The 23,767-nt window shown below is 42.6% G+C and overlaps 2 protein-coding genes across 18 annotated transcripts in view; one reads left to right on the top strand and one right to left on the bottom strand.

Moving 5' to 3' along the window:
- LOC147024137 (uncharacterized) overlaps window positions 1–13,333 on the bottom strand; it is a 74,134-nt gene extending 60,801 nt beyond the window's left edge. Inside the window, exons 1-4 of one of the 7 annotated variants that reach the window (XM_085883740.1) lie at window positions 13,193–13,262; window positions 12,859–13,050; window positions 10,156–10,301; window positions 6,881–7,036 (exon numbers count right to left, since the gene is read on the bottom strand). In XM_085883740.1, the coding sequence (XP_085739866.1) occupies window positions 6,881–7,036; window positions 10,156–10,301; window positions 12,859–12,958 (402 nt within the window). In that variant the 5' untranslated portion in view covers window positions 12,959–13,050; window positions 13,193–13,262. Of the gene's footprint in view, window positions 1–6,880; window positions 7,037–7,680; window positions 8,028–8,054; window positions 10,307–12,397; window positions 12,560–12,811; window positions 13,051–13,192 lie in introns of those variants that run through there. The other 6 variants (XR_015058887.1, XR_015058892.1, XR_015058889.1 and 3 more) reach the window with 6 other exon arrangements.
- LOC147024136 (trafficking kinesin-binding protein 1-like) overlaps window positions 1–23,767 on the top strand; it is a 142,380-nt gene that overhangs the window by 100,695 nt on the left and 17,918 nt on the right. For all 11 annotated transcript variants that reach the window (XM_085883733.1, XM_085883734.1, XM_085883732.1 and 8 more), the window contains 5 exons: window positions 5,386–5,520; window positions 15,061–15,137; window positions 19,434–19,595; window positions 21,188–21,432; window positions 22,510–22,839. In XM_085883733.1, the coding sequence (XP_085739859.1) occupies window positions 5,386–5,520; window positions 15,061–15,137; window positions 19,434–19,595; window positions 21,188–21,432; window positions 22,510–22,839 (949 nt within the window). The remainder of the gene's footprint in view (window positions 1–5,385; window positions 5,521–15,060; window positions 15,138–19,433; window positions 19,596–21,187; window positions 21,433–22,509; window positions 22,840–23,767) is intronic.

Raw genomic sequence — 23,767 nt, 5'->3', positions numbered from 1 at the left:
TGCTAGGCCGAATCTGCATCCGGACCTTCACCAAAATTTAATCGGCTTGTTCTTGTCACCTACCTAACTCATCCACCAAGTGTTGTCATAACCCGTTCACAACTTTTTGAGATATGTTACACAGTAATAAACCTTCTAATATTACCGGGGTTAGGTTCCTGGAAAATTACGTGAAAGTTAAAACCATGACTGTGGAAACCAAGTGCCAATGGGAAGAGGGGAGTTCGGTCCCTGGACTTTGAGAAAATGTCGAGGAAGATTGATGACAGCCAGAAATAAAAACATTATAATTTTTAGGCAGTGGGACGCCCAGATAGTTCAGATGGTAGAGCACTGGTACGGACCTTGGTTTGATTCACGGTCTCGGCGCATAGTTTTCCCACATATCCCTATTATGTACAGTATGTTTGCCTGTTTATTTATACAACTACATTACAATTGAAATAAACATGTAAATATATATAAAAAGAAGCATGTTAACATTGAAATAAACATGTAAATAAAATAAATACAGTGTAAATTAAACAAGAACACGAGTTTTACCTTTTTCATTTATTCCAAAACAGCGAGGTGGGTGATTATATACATATTACGCACTTGTTCGTACTGTCCTCTGTCGTAAATAGAAAACGCAAGACTTAAGGCCCTGTCACACCTTGACGATTTAGCCAACGTATGCCTGACGTATGCAAAATTGGGCGAAAACGCCGGCACACGTCGAATACGTTATGGGTAAGTTTGTATACGTTAAGAGCACGCTGAAAAACACTGCCATACGTCGTAGTACGCTGGCTTTCATCGTTGTACTTTGCGGTTGTCCTCAAATTTTAGCATGCTTGAAATTTTACGACGTATGGCAGCGTATGACTCTCACTTTCCGCTACGCTGGCCATAAGTTGTAGGCACATTATGCGATCGTTGACACATGTCGACACACGTTACTTGTAAGTTACTCATAAGTCGAAACATGTCGAGGTAATGATTAGTATACCCGAAAGTTATTTATAACTTATGAGTAACGTGTTGTAGGCACGTTACCCGATCGTTGACACACGTCGAGGCACGTTATGCGATCGTTGACACACGTCGAGGCACGTTACTTGTAAGTTACTCATAAGTCGAAACACGTCGAGGTAATGCTTAGCGTACCCAAAACTTATTTCTAAGCTATGAGTAATGTGCTTTGAACCTATGTGTAACGTACCTCCAACGCATATTGACGTATGTAGACGTATTTGATTGACATCTTCTGGACGACCACAGAACTTACTGAACGTGTTTCTAATTTACAGCTGCCGTATAATGGCGTATTGGCAGCGTTTAAAAAAAAACCCCAAAAAAAACAACTTCCTATATTTCGTCACGTGCCGTTACGCCACGTCCGATTGCCTCTTCAGTTTTCTCATGTCTTAATCTTAGTTCCTCCTCTGTGAATATTTTCTGTTTGAGGATATTGTCACGTCGACGTCGAAACTTAAAAGCAAATGTCCGAATATATTTTAAAATTCGTGATAGACTAAAAAAAAATAAAAGAAATAAAAACAACAACAACAACAACAACTTCAGATATTTCGTAACGTGCCAAGGAGAAAAAAAGAAAATGTGCCTTGACGGAGAAAATAAGTTTCGGTTATGCTAAACACTACCTCGACGTGTTTCGACTTATGAGTAACTTACAAGGAACTTGTGTCGACGTGTCTCAACAATCGCATATCGTGCCTACAACTTATTCCCAGCATAGCGGAACATGTGAGCCATACGGCGAGTACGTCCTAAAATTTTCAGCATGCTTGAAATTTCACGACCTACTAAACGTACCACGAAATATGACAGCGTACTTCATCGTTTTTCAGCGTGCTCTTAACGTATACACAACTGACCCATAACGTATTCGACGTGTGCCAGTGTTTTAGACACATTTTTCATAGGTTGGCATACGCTGGCTAAATCATCAAGGTGTGACTGCGATGTTGACACTTCCAATTCTCAGGCGGTTATGATTTAAATCGGCGAGCGGCAGGTTTTTAACAGGCTACGCCACAAGTTCGTTGGCGATACGTGCAGCGCGCTATGCCTAAGTTAAACTATCGTTGGGCATAGGTTGTGAACGCCGACAACAGGCTAAGCATTCATTGGTATAAGTTATCTATAAGACAACGAAACGGTCTGTGCCCGTTACTAATATGTTATGCATACGACCGACACGTTATGAATACGACCAAAACTTTTTAAAAAAACATCAAAATTTCAGCGTACGCCAACGTTTTTCATACATTTTTATACGTTGCCATTGCTGGCTAAATCGTCAAGGTGTGACAGCGCCTTTAGCTTGGGATGAAGATGATGGAGGTTAGAAAGATGTGGATGTTGAACTTGCGATGGCTGTTCGATCATCGGGAGCACAATGAAGGCGCCCGTTGCATTACCACATGGAAGAAGGGTGAAACGATTCTTAGCCACATTGTTGATCCAGAGCAGATCTTCCCTGCTTGGACAGGAAGGTACGAGATGGTATCCTCTTCCAAAATAATCCCTTCTCTTTGGCATTTAAAAACTTTCTCCAACATAAATCCTTTCACCTCTATTCGTTTCATGGGCTGTGGTTCAACTGGAGCCTTCGGCTCCCAGTGCCTTGTGAAAACGATGGTGAATCTGCAACAATTTCTCCCGTTCACTGGTCCTGTTCATTTCATGTTCGATGACGATTAATTATTAAACTTAGCTTTGTTCCCATATGCTGGTCTGATTACAACAATTAATAGTGCGTGAGAAACAGGAAAAGGCTCGTCATGGGAGGTAATCGTACATGCGGACGCAACCAATGACTCATCTCAGCTCAAAAGCTGCGATTGGCCAAAATGAATTAGCTCGTTTACGAAATTGGAACACAATAGATTGCCCACGATTGGTAGAAACCCGCGAAAGTAGAACCCGTGATATTAGAGGGTTTACTGTATATCGTTTTTGGCCCTATCTCTCAATGGTGAAGAATCACTTAGAATTTTATATTAGCCGTTTCCACATCCGGATCTTCACCATATAATATTTCATAAAATCTCATATGACATGTATAAAATTGCATATTATATATTGCACACATAACATTTGATTAAATCTCTCAATGTGCTTTACTTTATATCATCTTTACTAAATCTCTCAATGTGCTATACTTTTATCAAATACAAGAAAAAGATTCTTTACCATGCCAATCTCTTGCCCAATCTATGAAAGTATCTCCACTTTCCTGAATCTGATCACCCCTTCTCTGCTATCTATCTTACCTCCAAGCTTTGTGTGATCTGCAGATTTAGAAAACAGACTCTTATCCCCACTATCCAAATCATTGATGTAAATTATGAATAATTATCGTCCCTTTACTGATCGACTAAGTACCCCATGACTTACATCCTCCCAGCCAAACATCCTCACACTCACAGCCATCTTTGCTTCCTATCACAAACCCAGTTTCCAATCAAGAAGCTACTCTATCAATCACACTGCAAGCCTTCACCTTAGCTAACAGCCTTCACCTTAGCTAACAGCCTTCAATGTGGTACCTTAATAATATTATATGTTCCCTTCCAAGGAACTTCAATGCAGGAGGATACCATTAGGCCCATCAAGCCTGTGAAATCATTGCCTATCTATGGTTCTTTGTCTGGGTCTGATCCCTTTTAAATGGTATAACTCGGCCTGGTTCGAACCGCGGACCTCCCAGATTCAGAGCTACACCCGAACTATTACACCACCAAACTCCTTCCTGAGCAAAGATTTCTGGAAACAAGAAATAATTATTATAAAATAGGCTTTGAGCTGCAAAAATTTAGCCTCAAACAAGTGACTGCTTCGGTGACTCACTACCACCTGGATTTTTGATTGAAGGAAACACAGGACATGCGCACTCCATCCTGGATTTCTGATTGGAGGAAAACTAGAAATCACTCTGTCAGGAAGATTTTCTGATGTTTAAAAAGTTATGGAATATGTCCTCTCACAAAAACTGATTGGTTGATTTAATTAAACGAAATGTGCATTTCATTGAAGATAAACAAGAGCAAGAATTGCTTTGCAATACATGTCCCCCAATGAATGTTCGGAAGATACTAATTTGTTTGCGTTCAACTCAAGCTCGAGCCGATACTGGAGCCAAAATGGAGAAGAAGAAACTCTCTAACCCAATGTGTTTTGTTTGTTTCTTGGCCTTAACAATTTCATATTTAAAAACTAGGGCACTCGGTAGAGCGCATACCTCCGCCGCGCAATGCTTTTATGATTTGTATTTTATGATTATATATGGCGTGGTTATATTTTATGAGCATTATTTCAGAGACTGATCAATCACTTGCAAACAAAGAGAGGCTTTGAGAAAGTGCAGATGGGTCTTGTAGGGTTTTAAATCATAAACACAGCATGAAAAATGGCTCCTTTATCTGAGCCTCACTCGAGGTAGCCGGGACGAGGGAGTAGAGAGAATGTGACACTTTGGTTATGGCATGTGTGGGTTAGCGGAGTATAGATAAGTTACAAATGGCTTTTAGTACAGCGAAGAGTGTGCACACCATGGACAAACCTCCCTATTAGCTTTTTCCAGTTTCTATTTATTAAATTATTTCTGATACACTAGCTTTATCAAGGTTAATTAGCATTCCACCCCATTTATAAGTTCAATTATAGTTTATTTTATCACAGAGGTAATAACCCCACGGACATACATGAAGCAAAAACATGTGTACGGCTTTTATGCAAAAATACTGAATACATCGTGATTATACACCTGGTATCATTCCAATTGCACTGGGCCATAGACTACACCCAGGCCTAAGGCCTGCCGATCTGTACTGCTTCATGCAATGGTGGTGCATGATTTTATTGGGGTGGAGTCAGGCCAGCTGTCCAGCCAATGGGTGTAAAGCAGCGGGGTGGCGTCAGGGCAGCTGAACACTGACTCGTGTATAAAATGTGATATTTTCCAAGTCCAAAAAGGGCATAACTGTGAAAAAATTGATGAAACGCCTTGAAATTTGAACTTTTTCTGTAACTTATCATAATAAAATCATGTACCAAGTTTCAGTTGAACATGTTAAAGGGTATGGGGAAAAAAGTCTGAAAAAACACAGGTGGGACGGACAGGCAGGCTGACAGTCAGAGAGCAAAGCCATGGTCTTCTCCGGTGAAGTTGGTAGGGGACAAACAAGCAGAAAATAGTGTTTGCGTTTTTATTTTATTTTATATTATTTTAACACAGTCTAATGCTCATTGGAAGCTTGTACATAATATGAAAGTTATTGACAACATTCAGGCACATTAATGCTTATTACACAACTGATAAAAATGTTGTGACAAAAAATTCTTTGCTCATAACCTGACCATGCCAGTGTATCTCAGCTCCAGGAGCTTGAAGACCGTTACACGGAGTGCTTGGAGATGATGCACGAAGCACAAGAGGAAATGAAGCAGCTTCGTGGCAAGACTGTTCGCACCACACCACGTCGCTTTTACTCTTCTGGAATCTTTCCCATGGTGAGATAATTTCAGCGACAGTGCAGTCGGTGTGATTTGGAGCTATCTACAAATTTTGTGTGCAAAAATGGTAAAATGTTTTAAACCGAGAACACCTCTTACCATCCCGGATGCCCCACGATATGGCAACTACTTCCTCTTCCCTTTTTTCCTCATCTTTCACCTCCTTCCTCCCAATTTTCTTTTCCTTTTCTACCCACCGATCATTCCTTTTCTCTCTTTTATCTTTCCTTCCTTCTCTTTCTCATATTTCTTAATTAATTCCACAAAAATCCTCCACCACCCCCACCACCTACCATCACTGTGACTTTTTTTCCATTGTGGTAAAATATATAGATGTCCCCTTGGGTTGCCTGCTGGCAATGGGGTAGGCATTGGGTATTTTGAAATGAGGGGAAAATGTTCTTAGCAATCAAGGAGATGTGAAAAAGAGGGAAATGTTCCTAAATAATTCCTATATATTGACATTTTCATGCTGTTTCGTGCTCCTCTGCCTCAACAACTACGAAATGTGTTGAACATTACTTTTACTAAACAATTTCTTCATTATGTGTTTTGCCTTTTCTTTTTCTTTCAGTGATTTATTTGGTTCTGTAGTTGATGTAAAAGATAACTATTTTGACATTCATTTACAACAATAGTTGAACCATGTGGGATTTAAGAATTCTACAAAATTCTATTTAGCTTCATGCATAAGGTACAAGGCATTATGATGCGCTGACAGGTCACACTTGCTCTATATTTATATTTTTCCCTAATTGTCGACTTCATCATATTGTGACAGACGTCATCTCCGGATCACTCCAAGAGGACAGTGCATCTTTAGAAAACCACGACAGCCAGCCGCCCCATAATTCTCCGCGGGATCCCACGCCTAATGTCGTGTTACCATACAAAGAAGGCCAGGAAACGAGCGAGTACCGAGCTAGCAGTCAAATAAAAGATATTAATTAGTTGGCCGAGGGGGACCAATTGTTGCGTAATTGCTTCTCGTGGCGATCTACAAGCTCAATTAAATCTTGGTTGACCAACCCTCAGCAGCCTTATGTCGCCATCAACATAAACTGACTAAGTCAAGCCACGAAATGGGTTCAAGCATATATTACAACAATACACGTAGTTACAAAACAGGTTTCACAGTCATATATGTACAGGAAGATTCACAAGCAAATATTCAGTTATGTACACATTCCCCTTATCCCCTAATCGACATCCACACCCTCAGATCCTTATCAGTCACTTATCAACTTTACATTAACCTGGCGCCAAACATGCATCTGTGGGAAAAGAGAGATGGGGGAGGGGGAAGATAAGATGTGAGATAAGAAGAAGATGGGATTGTGTGTCAGGCCCTGCACACCTTGTATGAGCCCAGTTGAGTGAGCACTGCCCTCGTTCTGGAGCAGATGGTCTTGCACTTGAACCTCTCACGCTCTGCTCTTGGTCCCTCCTCCATGCCACCAATGTTCCACCTTTTCCATACGCCCAGTGACGGACTCTCCACGGCGCGAGCTTGCTGTAGGTATGTGAGGCAAAGTGGGGCTGGTGATGCAACCAGGCAGCACGAGTATAGCAACCAGGACTCAATGTGAAGGTTTGCAAGGACGAGAGGTGAATGATGTGAATGACGAATATAGGTGTGAGAATTAAAGGAAGGGTGGATAAAAGGATGAAAGATGGTGAAAGAGAAAAGCGAGAACAAGAAAGCAAAGTGAAAGGGAAGACAGAGAGGAAACCCGTTAAGAAACCGCAAGGAACTTGCAGACTCGAGAAGCTCTCGTGTGTCGTGTGTTCTGCCTTTTATGGGGTCTCTGCTCCCTCCCCTTTCCCTCGCTTGGGCCCCCACTGTGTCCATCGGCCGGGGAGTCCCCACCTTCTCACGTGATTGGCATGTTAGAGCCCCAACCTTCGGTGGAATCTTGGGATTGGTCCCGGGTTCTTGACACGCTATCCGGCTTAATTATAATGAACTCGCAGAGCTTACCCATCGCTTCACTGACAGACCAATTAGTCGTCATGTTTGCCAAAAAATTTTGGTGAGGAGAGAGAAAAGAAGACAAATTTACCCATGCATAGAGTGCTTTAACCCCTCACCTCCCACCTCTCCCCGTCCCCATCTTCACATCCCGCTCCCCCCTCCTCTGCTCCCCGTTTGTCCTGATGTTCTTTCCCACTAGAAATGTCACACACAATGACAGGCTTTGACAGGCCCCTCCATTTTTTTTTGGGGGGTGGGGGGTGGATGGAGAAGGGAAGGAGAATAAATTTACCTCTGCGAAGAGAGTGCTTTCACCTCAACATTGCCCAGGTAAAAAAAGTTTATTGTAATACGCTCTGCCACCACCACCAGGTGGCGCTACACGGTACACATTTACATCGAGAATTTACGCCCCCCCCACGGCCATATAGCCAATGTTAGCCAATTGCCAATGCCTGAGGAGCAAGTTTAAGTCTTTTGGACATGGCAATCAGCTAGATGATAATCACCACATGGAAGTCACTGGTTTCTGAAAAATAGGAAAGATAACTTGGTGAATATACTTGAATAAATGTATTTCCAGTTCATCTCGTCACGTTTAGGTCCGGATACTTTTGATTATAAACCTGCTGACGAGAAATATCATTATCAATAATCTGTGCTTTGTATCTAAACACTGAAAGAAGCTCTGAAATGTGAAATCACTGAAATGAGTTGAATCAATTAAGCACGTATAATGTGAGACATTGAAAGTCACCAATGTCATCTGAATGTTCTGCATTAAATGATGAATGAGTAAAACAACAACATCAGATTGGATGATGAAAGTTTGTGTTTTATTACATTTATTACTTTTGCACAATTTGCTATGCATTTATATGACAATGGTGCATGAATAACATCAAGAATGTGCTAAATTCAAGCCTTACCAGGTTTCTGCTCTAGTGGCATGAACACAATTATTTAAGGAATTAAGATTGAGTGCAAATCACTATGATACGTTTCTATGAAAATTAGTGTTATAACAGCAATATTTTAAAATTTTCAGCATGAAGATGTAGGTTATGAGTCTTCTCATGTGTTTTATTGGATTTGTTGACCTCAAAAACAGAGGTATAGACATCAAGATTAAGGCAATCGGGCTACTTAGAACCGTTTTATGGGCAAAAATGTGTTTTGCGGCGGCCATTTTGAATTTCTTAATTTTTGGCGAGAACCGCTGGAGTGACATCGTGGTTCCCGCAATTTTTGAAATCGGCATACCAACCCCCCCCCCCCCCCCCCAGGGCAAAGTTTCATGCTTCTTTCCAGAAGTGCACAACTCCACCAAAAATATTACATATCCGCCCCACTAATACGTGAAGAGCACGCTGAAAAACGATGAAGTACGCTGTCATACGTCGTAGTACGCTGGCATACGTCATTGTACGTCGACAAATTTTCAGCATGTTGAAAATTTCTCGACATACTCAACGTATGACACACATTCCGCATACGCTGGCATAAGTTGTAGGCACGTTATGCGATCGTTGACACACGTCGACACACGTTACTTGTACGTTACTCATAAGTCGAAACACGTCAAGGTAATGGTTAGCGTCAGTGTTCCAGACTCCCTGTTTTTTTTTGTTTTTTGTTTTTTCTTCGGTATGACGGTGATGTTGACACTTTGATTTCTCGTGCGGTTATGATTTAAATCGTTGAGCGGCAGCCTATTAATTATATTATATTATAACCGCACTAGAAATCGAAGTGTCAACATCACCGTCATACCGAAGAAAAAACAAAAAACAAAAAACCAGGAAGTCTGGAACACTGACGCTAACCATTACCTTGACATGTTTCGACTTATGAGTAACTTACAAGTAACGTGTGTCAACGATCGCGTAAGGTGCCTACAACACGTTACTCATAGGTTAGAAATAAGTTTCGTGTATGCTAAACAATACCTCGAGGTGTTTCGACTGATGAGTAACTTACAAGTAACGTGTGTCAACGATCGCGTAACGTGCCTACAACGTATGGCCAAGCGTATGCGGAATGTGTGAGTCATACGCTGGCATACGTCGTAAAATTTCAAGCATGTTAAAATTTGAGGACAACCGCAAAGTATAACGATTAAAGCCAGCGTACTATGACATATGGCAGTGTTTTTCAGCATGCTCTCAATGTTTCCAAAACTTACCCATAACGTATTCGACGTGTGCCAGCGTTTTAGACAAATTTTTCATAAGTCGGCATACGCTGGCTAAATCGTCAAGGTGTGACAGCGCCTTTACACGTGGCTGCAGGACAATCATTTTGTGTCATAGCAGAGGGGCAACTAGGTTGTTAATGACCAAGGCACAACCTCTGAAAGACAAAGTAGACAAAATTCCTCTCCATCTAGTCAGCTTATTACTAATTCTGTGAAGCAAACCGTCCCAATTCCTTTTGACAAAGCCAGGGGTACCGAGATAAACACCAAGGTACTTTACACCTTCTTTTCCCCATGTCAAATTCATAGGGAGAGTTGGAAGGCCAGAAGGTGGCATATAACCAACCCAAACTGCTTTACATTTAGACCAATTGATTTGTGTTGTACATGCTTGAGAGTAAACATGAAGACACTCGAACAACATAGTAATATCATTGTTGTTGCAAACAGCGACACATACATCATCAGCAGAAGCCGAAACAATAACGGGCTCTTCTGATCGAGTCACTGGAAATCCCATAAGAAAGGATCGTAGACTAATCAAATGGGGCTTGATGCAAAGAGCACAAGATTCCAGATAAGGGACAACTTTGCCGAATTCCCCTCCTATTCTGCAAAGGAAGACAGAGACCATCATTGACTTTAATAATAATAATAATAATAAATGTGATTATATATTAAAATTACACAGGAAATAAAAGATGGCCCCAAACCAAATTGTTTTAAGATGTAAGACAAATATTCTTGATTAACAGAGTCAAAAGCCTTTTCCTGATCAATAAAAAGGAGAGCAGTATATTGTTGTTGGAATTCACACACATCCCACAAGTCTCGGACCAAACAAATGTTATCATGCATAGATCTGTGCATAATGCAATACGATTGATCCTGATGTATAATCGTGCTTCTACCCTTTAGGAAAACTCATGTTGTTGATACACAACCCTCTCCCAAAAAACTTTGAAGGATGACTTGAAAAGAGGGTCGCTCAGAAGGGAAGTATTAAAACACCGATACAATGTGCGGTGTTTAAAACCAGGAAGTGACAAGCACAGTTGAAACGGGCTCATCAAAGCAACACTGAGATTTTATCCTGAGCATTCTGCTGTACATGAGCTTGATAAGGCTCAGCTACCTCACTGGATGAGTCACTCACAGACAGATCATGAGGTAGTACACATTCACCGCTCCCCAGAGAAGGAGGGGGGCGTGATCAACACAAGGTTCAACAAGGGACAAACAAGGAGGATCAACTTCACATGGAAGTTGTTTATGCTCTTCCCTTCTTCATCTTCTTCAATGCCAACCATACTTCCATCTCTCTGATGTCCAAGAACTTCACTTTCCCATCCACATAACATGGTCGCTCCAGATCGCCGTTGCTTCCTTCCCTTTTCAACAGCTCTTTGAAATACCCTTCCCACACCTTCAATACTGCACCCTTCTCTGTCATAAGCCTCCAGCCACCATCCTTATTCACTGCCTCCCCCCTTCATGTCCTTACCATCCTCATCCCTGTCGCAAGCCAATTTATGTTGTCTTCCTCCCACCATCCTCTTCCAACTTCTTGTGCACCTCCTCTTCCATATTATTCCTCACCTTATCCACAGCTCTCCTTGTTGCTTTCTTCTACCCATACAGGTGCAGCAACCCTGCATCCGGCTGCCTCCCCCAATCTTTGATCTTCACTATTCTCTTCCATACCTCCTTTTCACAAACTGCCTTCGCGACCTCCTCTGTCCATCATACCTGGTTTCTATCCCTTGACGATGCACCCTTTCCTGACGTCCTTCCACATAAAACTTCTGCAATTCCCCTAAACGCCTCTCCGTACTTCTTCCACTCCTCTTACAAACCTTCCGCTTCTTCGCTAAGTTGCTCATACCTAGCCCTCACCTCTCCTTGGACTCAACGATGACGTTTCCCCGACACTTCCCCCACCTAATAATTTTCTGACCCCTTCTCTTAATCTCCCTCCTTTTCTCCATCTTTATCACAAACACAAACAGGCTTGTGTTGGGTGGTAACATGCTTTCTCGCCACTGCCTTAAAATCCTTACCTCTCAACAACTGTCACTTCCTTACCACCACTACCAAATCCATTTCTGTTCTACGTTGTTCAGTCCTACAGGTAATCTTGTGGTTTTCCCGCTTTTGAAAATGGACCAGCTATGGCCAGCCCATTCCTCGCCACCAGCTCCACCGGCTCTTGACCCTTTCTATTCCTTGGTCCCCAACCAAATTTCCAAACACATTCCTCTTCACCCGGCTCTGCTGCTCCCATGTACACGTTGAAGTCCCCTGCAATGCACAGCATCATCCTCTCCAGTGCATCCCTGAATTCCTGTTTGTCTGCCCCAGTCCTTCCAGTTTGTGGCCCATATACAAACATAAAACAAACCATTTGCCTCTGTCCCACCACCCATGCCATAACTATCAGTCCTTCCCGTCTTTCCACTCTGACCACGTGCTTGCTGATCTCTTCCGATACTATTATTCCCACGCCATTACTCCTTCCGTCCCCACCCGCGTACAACAGCTTGTATCCTCCTACCAACCTCTTCGTCCCGTCTCCCTTCCATTTGGTCTCCTGCACACACAACACTTCCAACCTTCTCTGCATCATCTCCACCACGTCGACTCCTTTCTCTCTCCCACCCCCCCCCCTTCATTGATCACACATTCAAACCACTGAGCCGAACCTCACTTCTGAAGTGCTGACCACCTGGCAGAGCTAGTACCATCTTGATCAGTTTGGGATGTTCTGGTCATCAATCAGCAACGCTGCCCAGGCTGACCTGCTGGACCCACAACCCTAAGCCTGTTGTAATCTTGTGTGCGCTCATGCACAAACACCTCTTTCTCTCCACTCGTTCTCCACCTCCCCCCCCACCCATCCCTTGGCTTTCCCTCCACACTTGACTCCTCACCCCTACCCTCGAGGCACTCATCCCGACCCCCACCCTACTCCCCCCTCTACTCTTCCTTCCACCACCCCTCCCCTTCCTTATGTCCCGCTCTCAATGCTCTCCTTAATACATTAAATTTGTGCTTATTCAGCTTACAAAAAGAAAATGCTTTTCACAAAAGTCAATTGATTCTCACACAAAACTCACAAAATCACAGTTCAAAAGTCACTCGGTTCGACCCTCATCACACTCACTGAGTCTAAAAGCACAAATGGCACCAGCAGCACCAACCGTCGATTCACTCCACCGCACTGCTGGCCGAATGAAGCCCATGAGCACAAATAGCACCAGCATCACGACCAGCCGATCCTCTCCACCACACCACGATCCAAATCAAGCCCACGAGCACAAATAGCAGCAACAGCAAGACACGCCAATCTTCTCCACTGCACCATGAGCCAAATCTTATATTAAAGAGCTGAAAGATTATACATTTTTAATAAGAAAAAGCTGCATCCAACCAGAAAAGTAATGAGATCTCCTCTGCTAATTTATGTAATGAACAAGCAAGAGCAGAACCAGTCTCACGTGACATTGTACCCGCTTCCCAGCGAACTTCCTCAGGCCAATAGAAGCTTGTTAAGAAGTGGGTGAAGTGTCACCTGAGACTGGATCTGCTCTTGCTTGTTCATTACTTCAAGGTCCACAGAAGCAGAGAATCATGTTTTGTTAAATGAATAGATTATAGCTTCACTGACCACTTAATCATTGTTCTTTTCTTGAATAAATATCTTAAAAGGAAGATTTTAATGGTATTTGGTGCCCTTTTACACTAGATTTGTCCCACCCTTAAAAAAGAAACGCTTGATTGGCCCCATCCCTCCCATGACATCATCTCGACCTCGGGTTCATTCATGTACGGTCTGACAAAACCTTCCACACAGTGATTTTGACTCTCGTCGTAATCTGGGGATTCTTGATCTGAAAATTCTTCATCAAATTCACTTTCTGACGAGTCTGAAGCAAGTTGTGTGGCCATTATCCATTGCGTGCTGACAATCTTTCCCTTGATTACGTCATAGCAGTTTTCTGGAATTTTTAGTGCTGGTACCTGATGGGTTTGCTTTTTTAAATGTAACACCTCAAAAAATCATTAGAATTTAAAACCATATTCAGTTTATTACTTAAAAATGAATATTATCACCTTAAAAAAATTCTGATTCTGTGGTCCTTTAAATTAGCAGAGTAGATCTTGTTACTTTTTAGTTGGATGCATCTTTTTATTTTCTTGAGAAAAAAAGAATACATATATATATATATATATGTATATGTATATATATATATATATATATATATATGTATATATATATATATATATATATATATATATATGTTCCTTTTTTAATACATATGAGTGCCCGGCATGCTTGAGCACTGCAAACAACTACTCAGGTGCATCCTATGTGCATGCAGGATAAATACAAGCTTTATATATTTGATGAAGTAGATTGTCGTTGCATTCTGTAAGCAGGGGCTGTTTTACATAGGGATATATTCTAAATTTACATTATCCCTGTGTCGTAAGAGGCGACCAGGGTTGCGTCAGGAAGGGCATCCGGCGTAAAACATGTGCCAAATCACTATGCGGATCATACGGATGATCCGCTGTGGCGACCCCAAACGGGAGCAGCCGAAAGAAGAAGAAGAAGAGGAGGAGATATTCTAAATTTACATAAGGATATACAACACATGAGGTCTAACAATAAAGATCCAAGTTCATGATGTTTTTTCTTCACAGGTGGCAGCACTTGCTTTGGTTTCGTAATTGGACGTGTATCGTAATACTCCTGTCAGTACTGTGTTAGTTGTTGTATCGATTGGTTGTTTTTTGTAGCTGCACTGAAGTTTTGTTGAAACTACAAGTGTTGCAATCATGTTTTGAAGTTGAATGACAAATTTATGGAACAGATATAATCATCATCAAGTTTTTTTTTTTTGGTAAAACTAAACGAAAGTGGCACGGAAATTTTGGACAAGTTGAAGCTGCTCGAAAATGTCAAAAGGGTGAGAATGTTGGTCTGATCTTATCGACGTCCAAACCTCCAATGAAAGGAAATCATTTTGCATCAATAGAAGAGATCCAGAGAGCTGTGACCAATGAGATAAATGGCCTTTCAGACGACTTCCAAGGGTGCTTTGAAGCATGGCAGCGATGTTTGCAAGTGTGTCTAGACTCCCAAGGAGATTACTTTGAAGGTGACCACAAAACATAATTGGTACATTTACAATAAAAAATTATATTGCTTTCATCCTGGAACTTTATTGTCAGACCTGGTATGTTATATATCCCAATGTAAATTTAGAATTCCATTCCAAGTTTTTGGCAATTTTATCCAATTGTTTTCAGGTAGTTCTCAGGAGTGGAACATTAATGCAAATGCTGTTTCTGTGTTCAGGACTCACTGGCAGCAGAAATTGAGGGCAGTATGCGGAGGGAGATGAATATTGATGAGGATGATTTTTCTGACCACAGGTAGGCCATGAGGTGGGGGAGGTGGGGGAGGGGGAAACAACATTATTCTCACTTTGTTTGCAAAGTTGGATAGAATTCACATTGTTTAAAATATGATCAAATGATTCAGTATTTGTGATAGAAATTGATTCTAATTTTATTTAACAGTTTATTATGGGGTTAAACAACATACATCCACGTGTGTGTGTGTGTGTGTGTGTGTATGTGTATGTATGTGTGTGTATGTGTGTGTATGACGCACCGCAAGGCGAGTGATGTAAGCGACACATTGGCCATTTTAGAGTTAATGCCATATAGCACTATTTTTAACCCTTCCCCTATCATCCGAGCACGTCCCTTACACCAAAACTCCACCAAAAATAGGGCAGGAAGTCTCGCGAAAAAAACTTTCACAAGCGCTGTCTCGCCAGCCGCATCTGGCTGGATGCTAATCCATGGAGGAATGTTGTAAGCGCCCGCGGTAATCTTCCTTGGTGGGAGGCGGCGTGGTGCAGCGTGCCGCACCCCCACCATTATTCTCGGATTAAATACAACCATAACACACAGTTACCCTTCCATGACCACTAATTATCGGTTTTTGGTATTGTACTTCACTACAATCATGGAAAATAGTGCTTTGGTTAACATGTAAACCACCCATTTATAATGTAAAATTTTGTACCCGACTGCTTTTTTTTTCCTCATTACATGATCAGCTTCAGCTTGAAACAAGGATTCTTGTGGTTTTTAATGATGTTTCTATCGATAACGATAACGAAATTACAGCGTTTGAAGTTGTGCAAACTTTGACTTGGATTTCTGACGTTTTAAAAAAAATGTCGCTTACATCACTCCTCCTCGCGAGGCCTCATATACTGTATGTATGTATGTATATATATATATATATATATATATATATATATATATATATATATATATGTGTGTGTATACCGTATATGTGTATATATACAGGATCCCTGTGTCGTAAGAGGCGACCAGGGTTGTGTCAGGAAGGGCATCCGGCGTAAAACCTGTGCCAAATCATTATGCGGATCATATCGGATGTTCCGCTGTGGCAACCCCTAAAGGGAGCATCCGAAAGAAGAAGATATATATATACACACACACACACACACACACACACACACACACCCCAGGCGGGGCTTATCACTCCCGGCACATGCAGCAAAGGCTGTATGGGACATGATCCCGGCATTCACCACTGACAGTTTGGAGCCATATATTTATTGGTATATAACTGAAAGGTTTCAGTCACAAGTGGATGGAAACTTGCTTTGTTACCCTGATGATGCTCTAATGTGGGTGAAACTGGTCGGTGACTGCAATTTCCGTGCACTTGTGACAGCTTCTGACATGTTACATTTAACATGATTGTAATTTGTTCTGCGAGATGCTCTCTTCTGGAAGTGGCAGACATGGCTCTTCGTTGTGACGGTGGCGTCACAGCGTTCAGTTTAGGTCAGAGAATGGGTTTCACACATCATATACATATATATATATATATATATATATATATATATATATATATATATATACATATATATATATATATATATATATATATATATATATATATATATATATATATATATACATATATATATATATACACACATTGTTACGGCTGCGGAAATTCGCAGAACAACATATAGGTTCTTAGTTAGTTATGCCAATAAGTTCATGTTCAGTTAGATTTCCCCACCGTTGTTTAATGGGAATTATTCGCCTCACAGGGCTGTGATTCTTTAAGATAGTGTTTTTCTTTTCCTGTCGTTATTTTGGACCAACCACCATCCACAACAACCACCATTACAACAACCACCACAACGCCAACCACGCCACCATCACCACAGCCAAATCACCACCACCAACGTCGCTCTCGACCACCGCTTCGCGGTGGTCTCCACACGCCAAACCATGGCCCGCTCCGTTAATGTAAACCGTCTCGACGAAGCGAAGGAAACCAGAGGAGTTCCGATGGCGCGCAGATTTTCCCGCCTGATTCTCCCTGGACCTGTGCTAATTCTGATTCTCTCGGCCCCTGCGAGGCGCGCAGGGAGGGGGGGGCGAGAGGGCACGCCCTTTTTCTGGAAGGTTCTGAAAGGAGGGTGGGGCGAGAGCGGAGGGGCGTGGCGTGAGCAATATAAGGGCGTGCAGGACGCCAGGTCTGGCAGCTCGTGGTTTTTCCTTCGTGTGTGGTTTTCTTCGTGGTGGCAGCTCGAGAGCTCGTGTGTTTTTCTCGTCGGCTTGGAGTTCGTGAGTTCGTGAGTTCGTGAGCTCATGAGCTCGTGGGTGTTTTTCGAGCTCGTGTTTTTTTTTCCTTCGTGGTGGCAGCTCGTGAGCTCGTGTGGTTTTCTTCGTATGTGGTTTTTTCGTGGTGGCTGCTCGACTTCTTCGTGGCACCAGGAACACGGACGGGAGGCGCCGCTTTGCCAGCTCTGGCGCGCAAGCCTGCGCATCCGTGTGGGGAGTGCCGGAGAGAGCTCGACGGCTCCGTGAAAGGCTGAGCTCAGCCGCGGCTGTTATTGCTGCCGTGGGGGGACGGACGCCGCAACTCGCCCACAATCGCACCGCGAGGGTGCAGGTAACCTGCAACGGTCTCGTGGGATTCGTTCGGTCTGCCAAGTCCCACGCCATAAAGGCCCACGGGCCCCGTCTGACCCCCCTGTCGATGGGGGTGGTCTTTTTCTTGGGGTTTTGCTTTCGAATGAATGTTGGTGGCGCCGTGTCTTGTGAAGTAAAACTGGTAAGTGGCTGTACATAAATTGCTTATCGTCGGTTGTAATGCTTTCGCTTTATTTGCTTCCATACCTGCACGATTGACTATATGTGTATTGAAATAAATGTGTTTGTGTGAATGTTACCCGCTCGGCGTGTCTTTTTCCCCTATTGGGATACCATCTTGCACTGTGGAATAATAGTTGGGGTTTTAAATACCCGTTAAATAGAATCGGATCCAGCGAGGTCGGGCGATAATACCTGCTGGGTTATCACTGCAGAACGGAACGAACCGCTTGGGCAGTTCGTGTCCAAGCCGACCTGCGCCGAGGTACGGGCTCCCGGTAGGCAACCCGCGCGGGTACTTAGGTATATCGAGATTCGGCGATTGACCCTATTCTGCGCGGGTAGAAAATTGGCTAGGCCGTGGTGGGGGTGAAGACCCACCCGTGACAGGGTTCCGGCGTTGCTCCGGAAGGTCACGACTGAATTGTCTGTCCGGTGGGCGAGCGGGTACTATTTGCGGAAAGTGGCCGTTCGCACTCCGGCGGGCGCGATTTCGTAAAATTCTTTTTATATATATATATATATATATATATATATATATATATATATATATATATGTATATATATGTATATATATGTATATATATGTATATATATATATATATATATATATATATATATATATATATATACACATCTGTATATATACATCTATATATATCTATATCTATATAAGACCCACCCACATCTCTCACCTGTGAATGGAGGGAGTAGCCACTCGGCTCTCACCTAATCGACTACACCCAGGTGGCTAGGGTTTTATAAATTATTGACCCCTCCCACACTCCTCTTGCCAAATAAGCTGCGTAAAGCAACCCAAGAAGACTTACACAAGGTAACTATGACACTTCCTTAACTTGCCCTCCCCTCCTGCTGCCTTCCCTTGACATATCTGTGCGGTGGTTATGGCCGGACGGTGGTTATCTCCAGCCATGTCCAGATGGTGGTTATCTCCGGATGTGTCTAGACGGTGGTTTTATCCGGACGGACCCTCCCCTCACACTGCCTTCCCTTGCCCTCCCCTACCCTCCACTCATGCTGCCTTCCCTTGCCCTCCCCTCATGCTGCTTTCCCTTTCTGCACCCTTCCTCACTCCCCACCTCGCTTCCCACTCTTTTCTCATCCTCCCCTCCTTCCTCACTCCCCCACTCCACCTCGATCTCCCTTCCTTCTCGCCTGCCCTCCTTCCCCTCTCCCTCCTCTCCTCTCCCCTCCTTCTTACTTCCCCCCATCAGTGAAGCGACTGATTGTATTTGCTCGTATAGATATTTATTTATATATTTATCATACATCATTGTATTTTGCCATTAACTTTGTTTTGAACAAATATGTAATAGGGCGATTTTCTAATGATCTCCTTTGGGTTCATGTCAAATGCATAAAATTTAAATGTGTAAAGCACGATTTGAAGTATTTTGTTGTGTATATAATGTTAGTCTCTGATTTATAATTACAACATTTTATTTTCTCAAGATGTAGATTTAATTTGAATGTTTTTAAAATTTTATTTAGATGTCAGCAGAAGCGCATCTTTGATACAGTGAAATGTGCAAAGGATGTGACGAGGAATCGAAGCCAGTCACTTTTTGTTCCGAGGAGCTCTGGGCATTCGCTCCCAGGATCAAATCTCCAGGAAAATTCTTCCATCGCACCAAAGAAGCAGGACAATTCAGGGTAAGGTTCAGGACTATTTGGGGACTTGGACTGTGTGTGAAGTCATGCTGTGTGTGCGTACTCACACGATTATGAAGTGGGGAGTATTGGATGCACCACTGGGGGTATGTGACTGATGCATCAGGGTCCAGAATAAAATTATTGAAAAGTCATGTGCTGGCATTCTCAGCAGAATGGACTTATCTTGATCCCCAATTCTGATAAATGAAGACTGATATCGCAATGGGGATGAAATGAAGGGTTATTGAAACCACGACGGAATGTCGTCCTGTATTTTCAGTGGGACGGTTGATGGGTGGGGCGTTTGCATAATTGACAGATTTGGAAAATAAATAGTATGAAGAAAAAAAAGAGGAAGAAATTGAGATGATGATGATGTGTGGAGTTCGTGTCGGACAAGTTTGGAAATTGAATCATTTTAAATTGTCATTGATCGATTTTTTAAGTCAGAAGCAAATTAGTTCCAGTCGGAGGTATTGAGAATGAAATGTATAAAGAATGAGTGATGGAAGGAAATGACGGGCAGAATGAGTTAGTGATTTATTCATGTTGAATAAGGTGTATTTATTTATTTGAAAGAAGAGGAGGAAATAAAATAGAAAGCCAAGAAGCTTAAAAGGAGAATTCCCAGGATAAGATAAACCTTATGAGGCCCTTTTCAGTCTTTATACAATGAGACACACTTCTGAGTTAAGGCATTGGCCGTAAGGTTAGGCACAGGAAGTCCGATTCGACAAAACACACCAAAAAGGTACAGATAAAACACGGGTGCTGTATGGGTTAAAAACACAATTAATAACGCAGGGATGAAACCATAACAGAAAAAATATGACAGATCCAGTGCAGAATTCCTCAGTTTGAAGAACTTAATGAAGGAGGTAAAACCCACTGTTTTCAGCACTCTCAGATCCAGAACCGGAAGCCAAAGACACTTGCATTAACCTAAGAATATAGCAAGTGTTAAAGCTTTGCAAGTGCTGAAGATTCCAAAGGTGGGGGGAAAAAAGAGGAATAAATGAGTGGAGGTCCAGAATCACTGCTCACCTCCACTCAATCATTCCTTTTTTTTTTCCGCACCTGTGGAATCTATTTTCACATTCTTTTCAATATCATTTTTCCCTCCATGTCTTTAAGACAGTTCACCACATCTCAGATCATCCCCCATCCAAAACCATGATATTTTTTACCCCGTTAACCTCATCCCAACCCTACCTCTTTCCAGTCTCTCCTGCCTGAGTGTTTGCTTCTATATCCATCTTTATTGACCCGATATGTCCTCTCCCTACCCCTCATTACTCTCCACACCAATTATTTGTCCAAGTCTCTCTCTGTTTTGTCCCTCAACCCTGCTGTTGTGGTTTGCCCCCACTTTATACTGTTCCTTTTGTTCTGTTGCATCCTGATCCATTCTGTGTTCTAGCTCCTCCATGAGTCTTGACTTTGAATACAAAAAATAGTTTTCTTCCAGTTTTATATTGACAGCAGCACGACTGGATTAAATATAATCTTAATTTGATTCTTGCATAAGAAATGTTGTAAAGAAGCGGCTTGTACTTCTTTGCAGCTAACTGTTCTGCATATTTGCTTACCAGGCCACGGGACCTTGCATTGACACTGCATAAGCTGCTTCTACGTCGCCAAGCTGCTCTCAGCGAGCGCCTCTACCTTGAGACAGAGCGTGACTGCCGCCTCTCAGAACTTGCCGTTGAAGACACAGCCTGCAGTGATGGAACGAGCACACCAACTGAGAGCATAATGTCAGTGGGAACTTCAGTGTCTAGCGTGTCATTTCGCTCTTTCCTGCCAGATAAGCTGCAGATCGTCAAGCCTCTGGAAGGTGTGATGGGTTGACATCGGGATGTGGTACTTGACAGAATGACCTAACATTATAGGTAGGGTTGACATGTTGATGTTCATGTCTGAGCACTTCATTCACAATATTGTGACTTCAAATTGTAATCTCATACACTGTGTTCAATTTGCTCATTGGATGCTTTGGTGCCTTGTTTTTCTAAATATGAACGTCATAATTTCAACACTCCCACTCTCTTTCCCTGTATATTCTATGTATTCTATTCCTTCTCACCCTGTTATCCCCACGCTTTTTGAAAAAAAATGGGGAGATATTGTAATCGGCTCTTGTCTGTCTGTCCATCGATCTGTCCATCCGTCCATCACACTATCTCCTAAACGGTTGTGCAGAAATTCACCAAACTTGGTAGTTATGATCACCGCATGGCATGATGCCCACTGGGGCCCTCAAGTGGGGTGAAAAGGTCAAATACCAAAAAATGCAATTACGGGCACATTTTAAAACATTTCAAATGAAACTTTACATATGCAGTCAACATTGGGGAACACGTGAAATATGTAACGATTATTGGGATTAGACCCCCAGTTCATGCCCCTGGGTGGGGACTTTGGTTCACAGGGGTCAGAACGGATGATTTTAAAATCAAAATTTGATATTGGGTCTTTCCTGGTGGAACTTTTTGCCATCTTTCAACTTTGATTTATGTGGGAAGTGTGAGGATTTGCGATGGCGCACCATCAACTTCACTCTGGTTTCCCTTTTCTCTCTTTTCCTATCAAAGTCTTTTTTTCCATTTCAAACCCAACATCGACGTGTGTGTGTGTGTGTGTGTGTGTGTGTGTGTGTGTGTGTGTGTGTGTGTGTGTGTGTGTGTGTGTGTGTGTGTGTGTGTGTGTGTGTGTGTGTGTGTGTGTGTGTGTGTGTGTGTGTGTGTGTGTGTGTGTGTGTGTGTGTGTGTGTGTATAAGTACTTGTATATGAAAGCTTATCAGAGAACTGCTGTATTGGATTTTTTCAATTTCAAACTTAAGTTTCGTTTTTTAAACATTATTTTCCTTTATCAAATAGTTCTTCCATCTTCATTTGCACTCAATCCCATCAGGCTCACAGACCCTGCTACAGTGGCAGCAGCTTGCACAGCCGCATCTGGGTGGCATTCTTCACCCACGGCCTGGCGTAGTTACAAGGGAAGATCCGGTACCAGATGAGCTCAACCCTCTGCCTTACTCCTTGCTGGACATAGAGGAGGATGACACCCCTGCACTGTCAGTTCAAGAATCTTCCTCCTCTTCCCTGTGTGATTCTGTCTTATCTCCTCCTCATTCATCCTCTTCAATTCCCCCATCTTACTGTATGACGCCACTGCCTTCAAGCACGTCGCAGATGCAACTGAGCCATCTGCCTCCTTTATTTACCCAGGATTATATCCCAGGTAACCAGCTTGATTTTATTCTCCATTTCTGTTCTTCTTGTGGGACAAATTTTATTTATTTGAATCTTTTGCATGACCTATGAAACATGACCTGCTGATAATTAGATTTTTTTTGAAGGTGAGACGTGCATAATTCTCGGTTGTTTGTTTTTATTTGGAGGAGGTGGTGGGAAGGGTGGGGGGTTTGAGGGTGAGGTGGGGGGGGGTTGGTGGGATGGTTGTTTCCCCTTTGGACACAAGCTGGTATTAAGCCCCCTCTCTCTGTCAGAATGATCATTGATGATGTGTGGATCCAATTGAATAGTCTGGAAGGGGCACACTGACCTTTGAGCTGCCTTGCATGGGTTTACTTTTTGATTCAATTATAAACTGTCTTATTGATATTTTGCAGGCATGGCATTGCATCACAAAGGGTGCAGTACCTCAGATGGATATTTGATCTGAGACCTGTCTGTTAGCATTAGTTGGTAGATGTAGATCCCACGGTATCTGATAGGAAGAGCAAACAAATTAGCCACGGCATCCCAAACAAATGGCAAATAAATCCCTGTCCCACTCTTCCACAATATATGAGGAAGAATGTTAGGCCAAGCCTGTTTGTTTGTGAAAGACCTTGGCTAAAACTTTTCTAGCCAACCCCATAAGACGGTGTAAATTAGGGGCGAGTAAAAGTAGTCGCAAGAATATATTGTTGCAGTTCTGCTAAACCGCATGCCTCTAAGGCAATGGCACCCAACATGCAGTGATCCCCAGGCAGTTATTTCATTAGTCTTCATGCAGACAGACCTTCCCCTCATGTCTCGTGGGTGAATGGGACTCATGTTTAGTAGGTCGTGTCTAGTGGGGTTATTCCGGAGGACCAGTGTGGAGTGCATGTTGTCACGAGCCCTGACAAAATGACTAAGCCGGCGATAACATGTCAACTCTC

This window comes from Eptatretus burgeri, chromosome 6 (assembly GCF_056783735.1).
Source record: "Eptatretus burgeri isolate ZD-2024b chromosome 6, Ebu_testis_v1, whole genome shotgun sequence".
NCBI classification, from domain to species: domain Eukaryota; kingdom Metazoa; phylum Chordata; class Myxini; order Myxiniformes; family Myxinidae; genus Eptatretus; species Eptatretus burgeri.
This window is presented reverse-complemented; position numbering and strand designations above follow the sequence as displayed.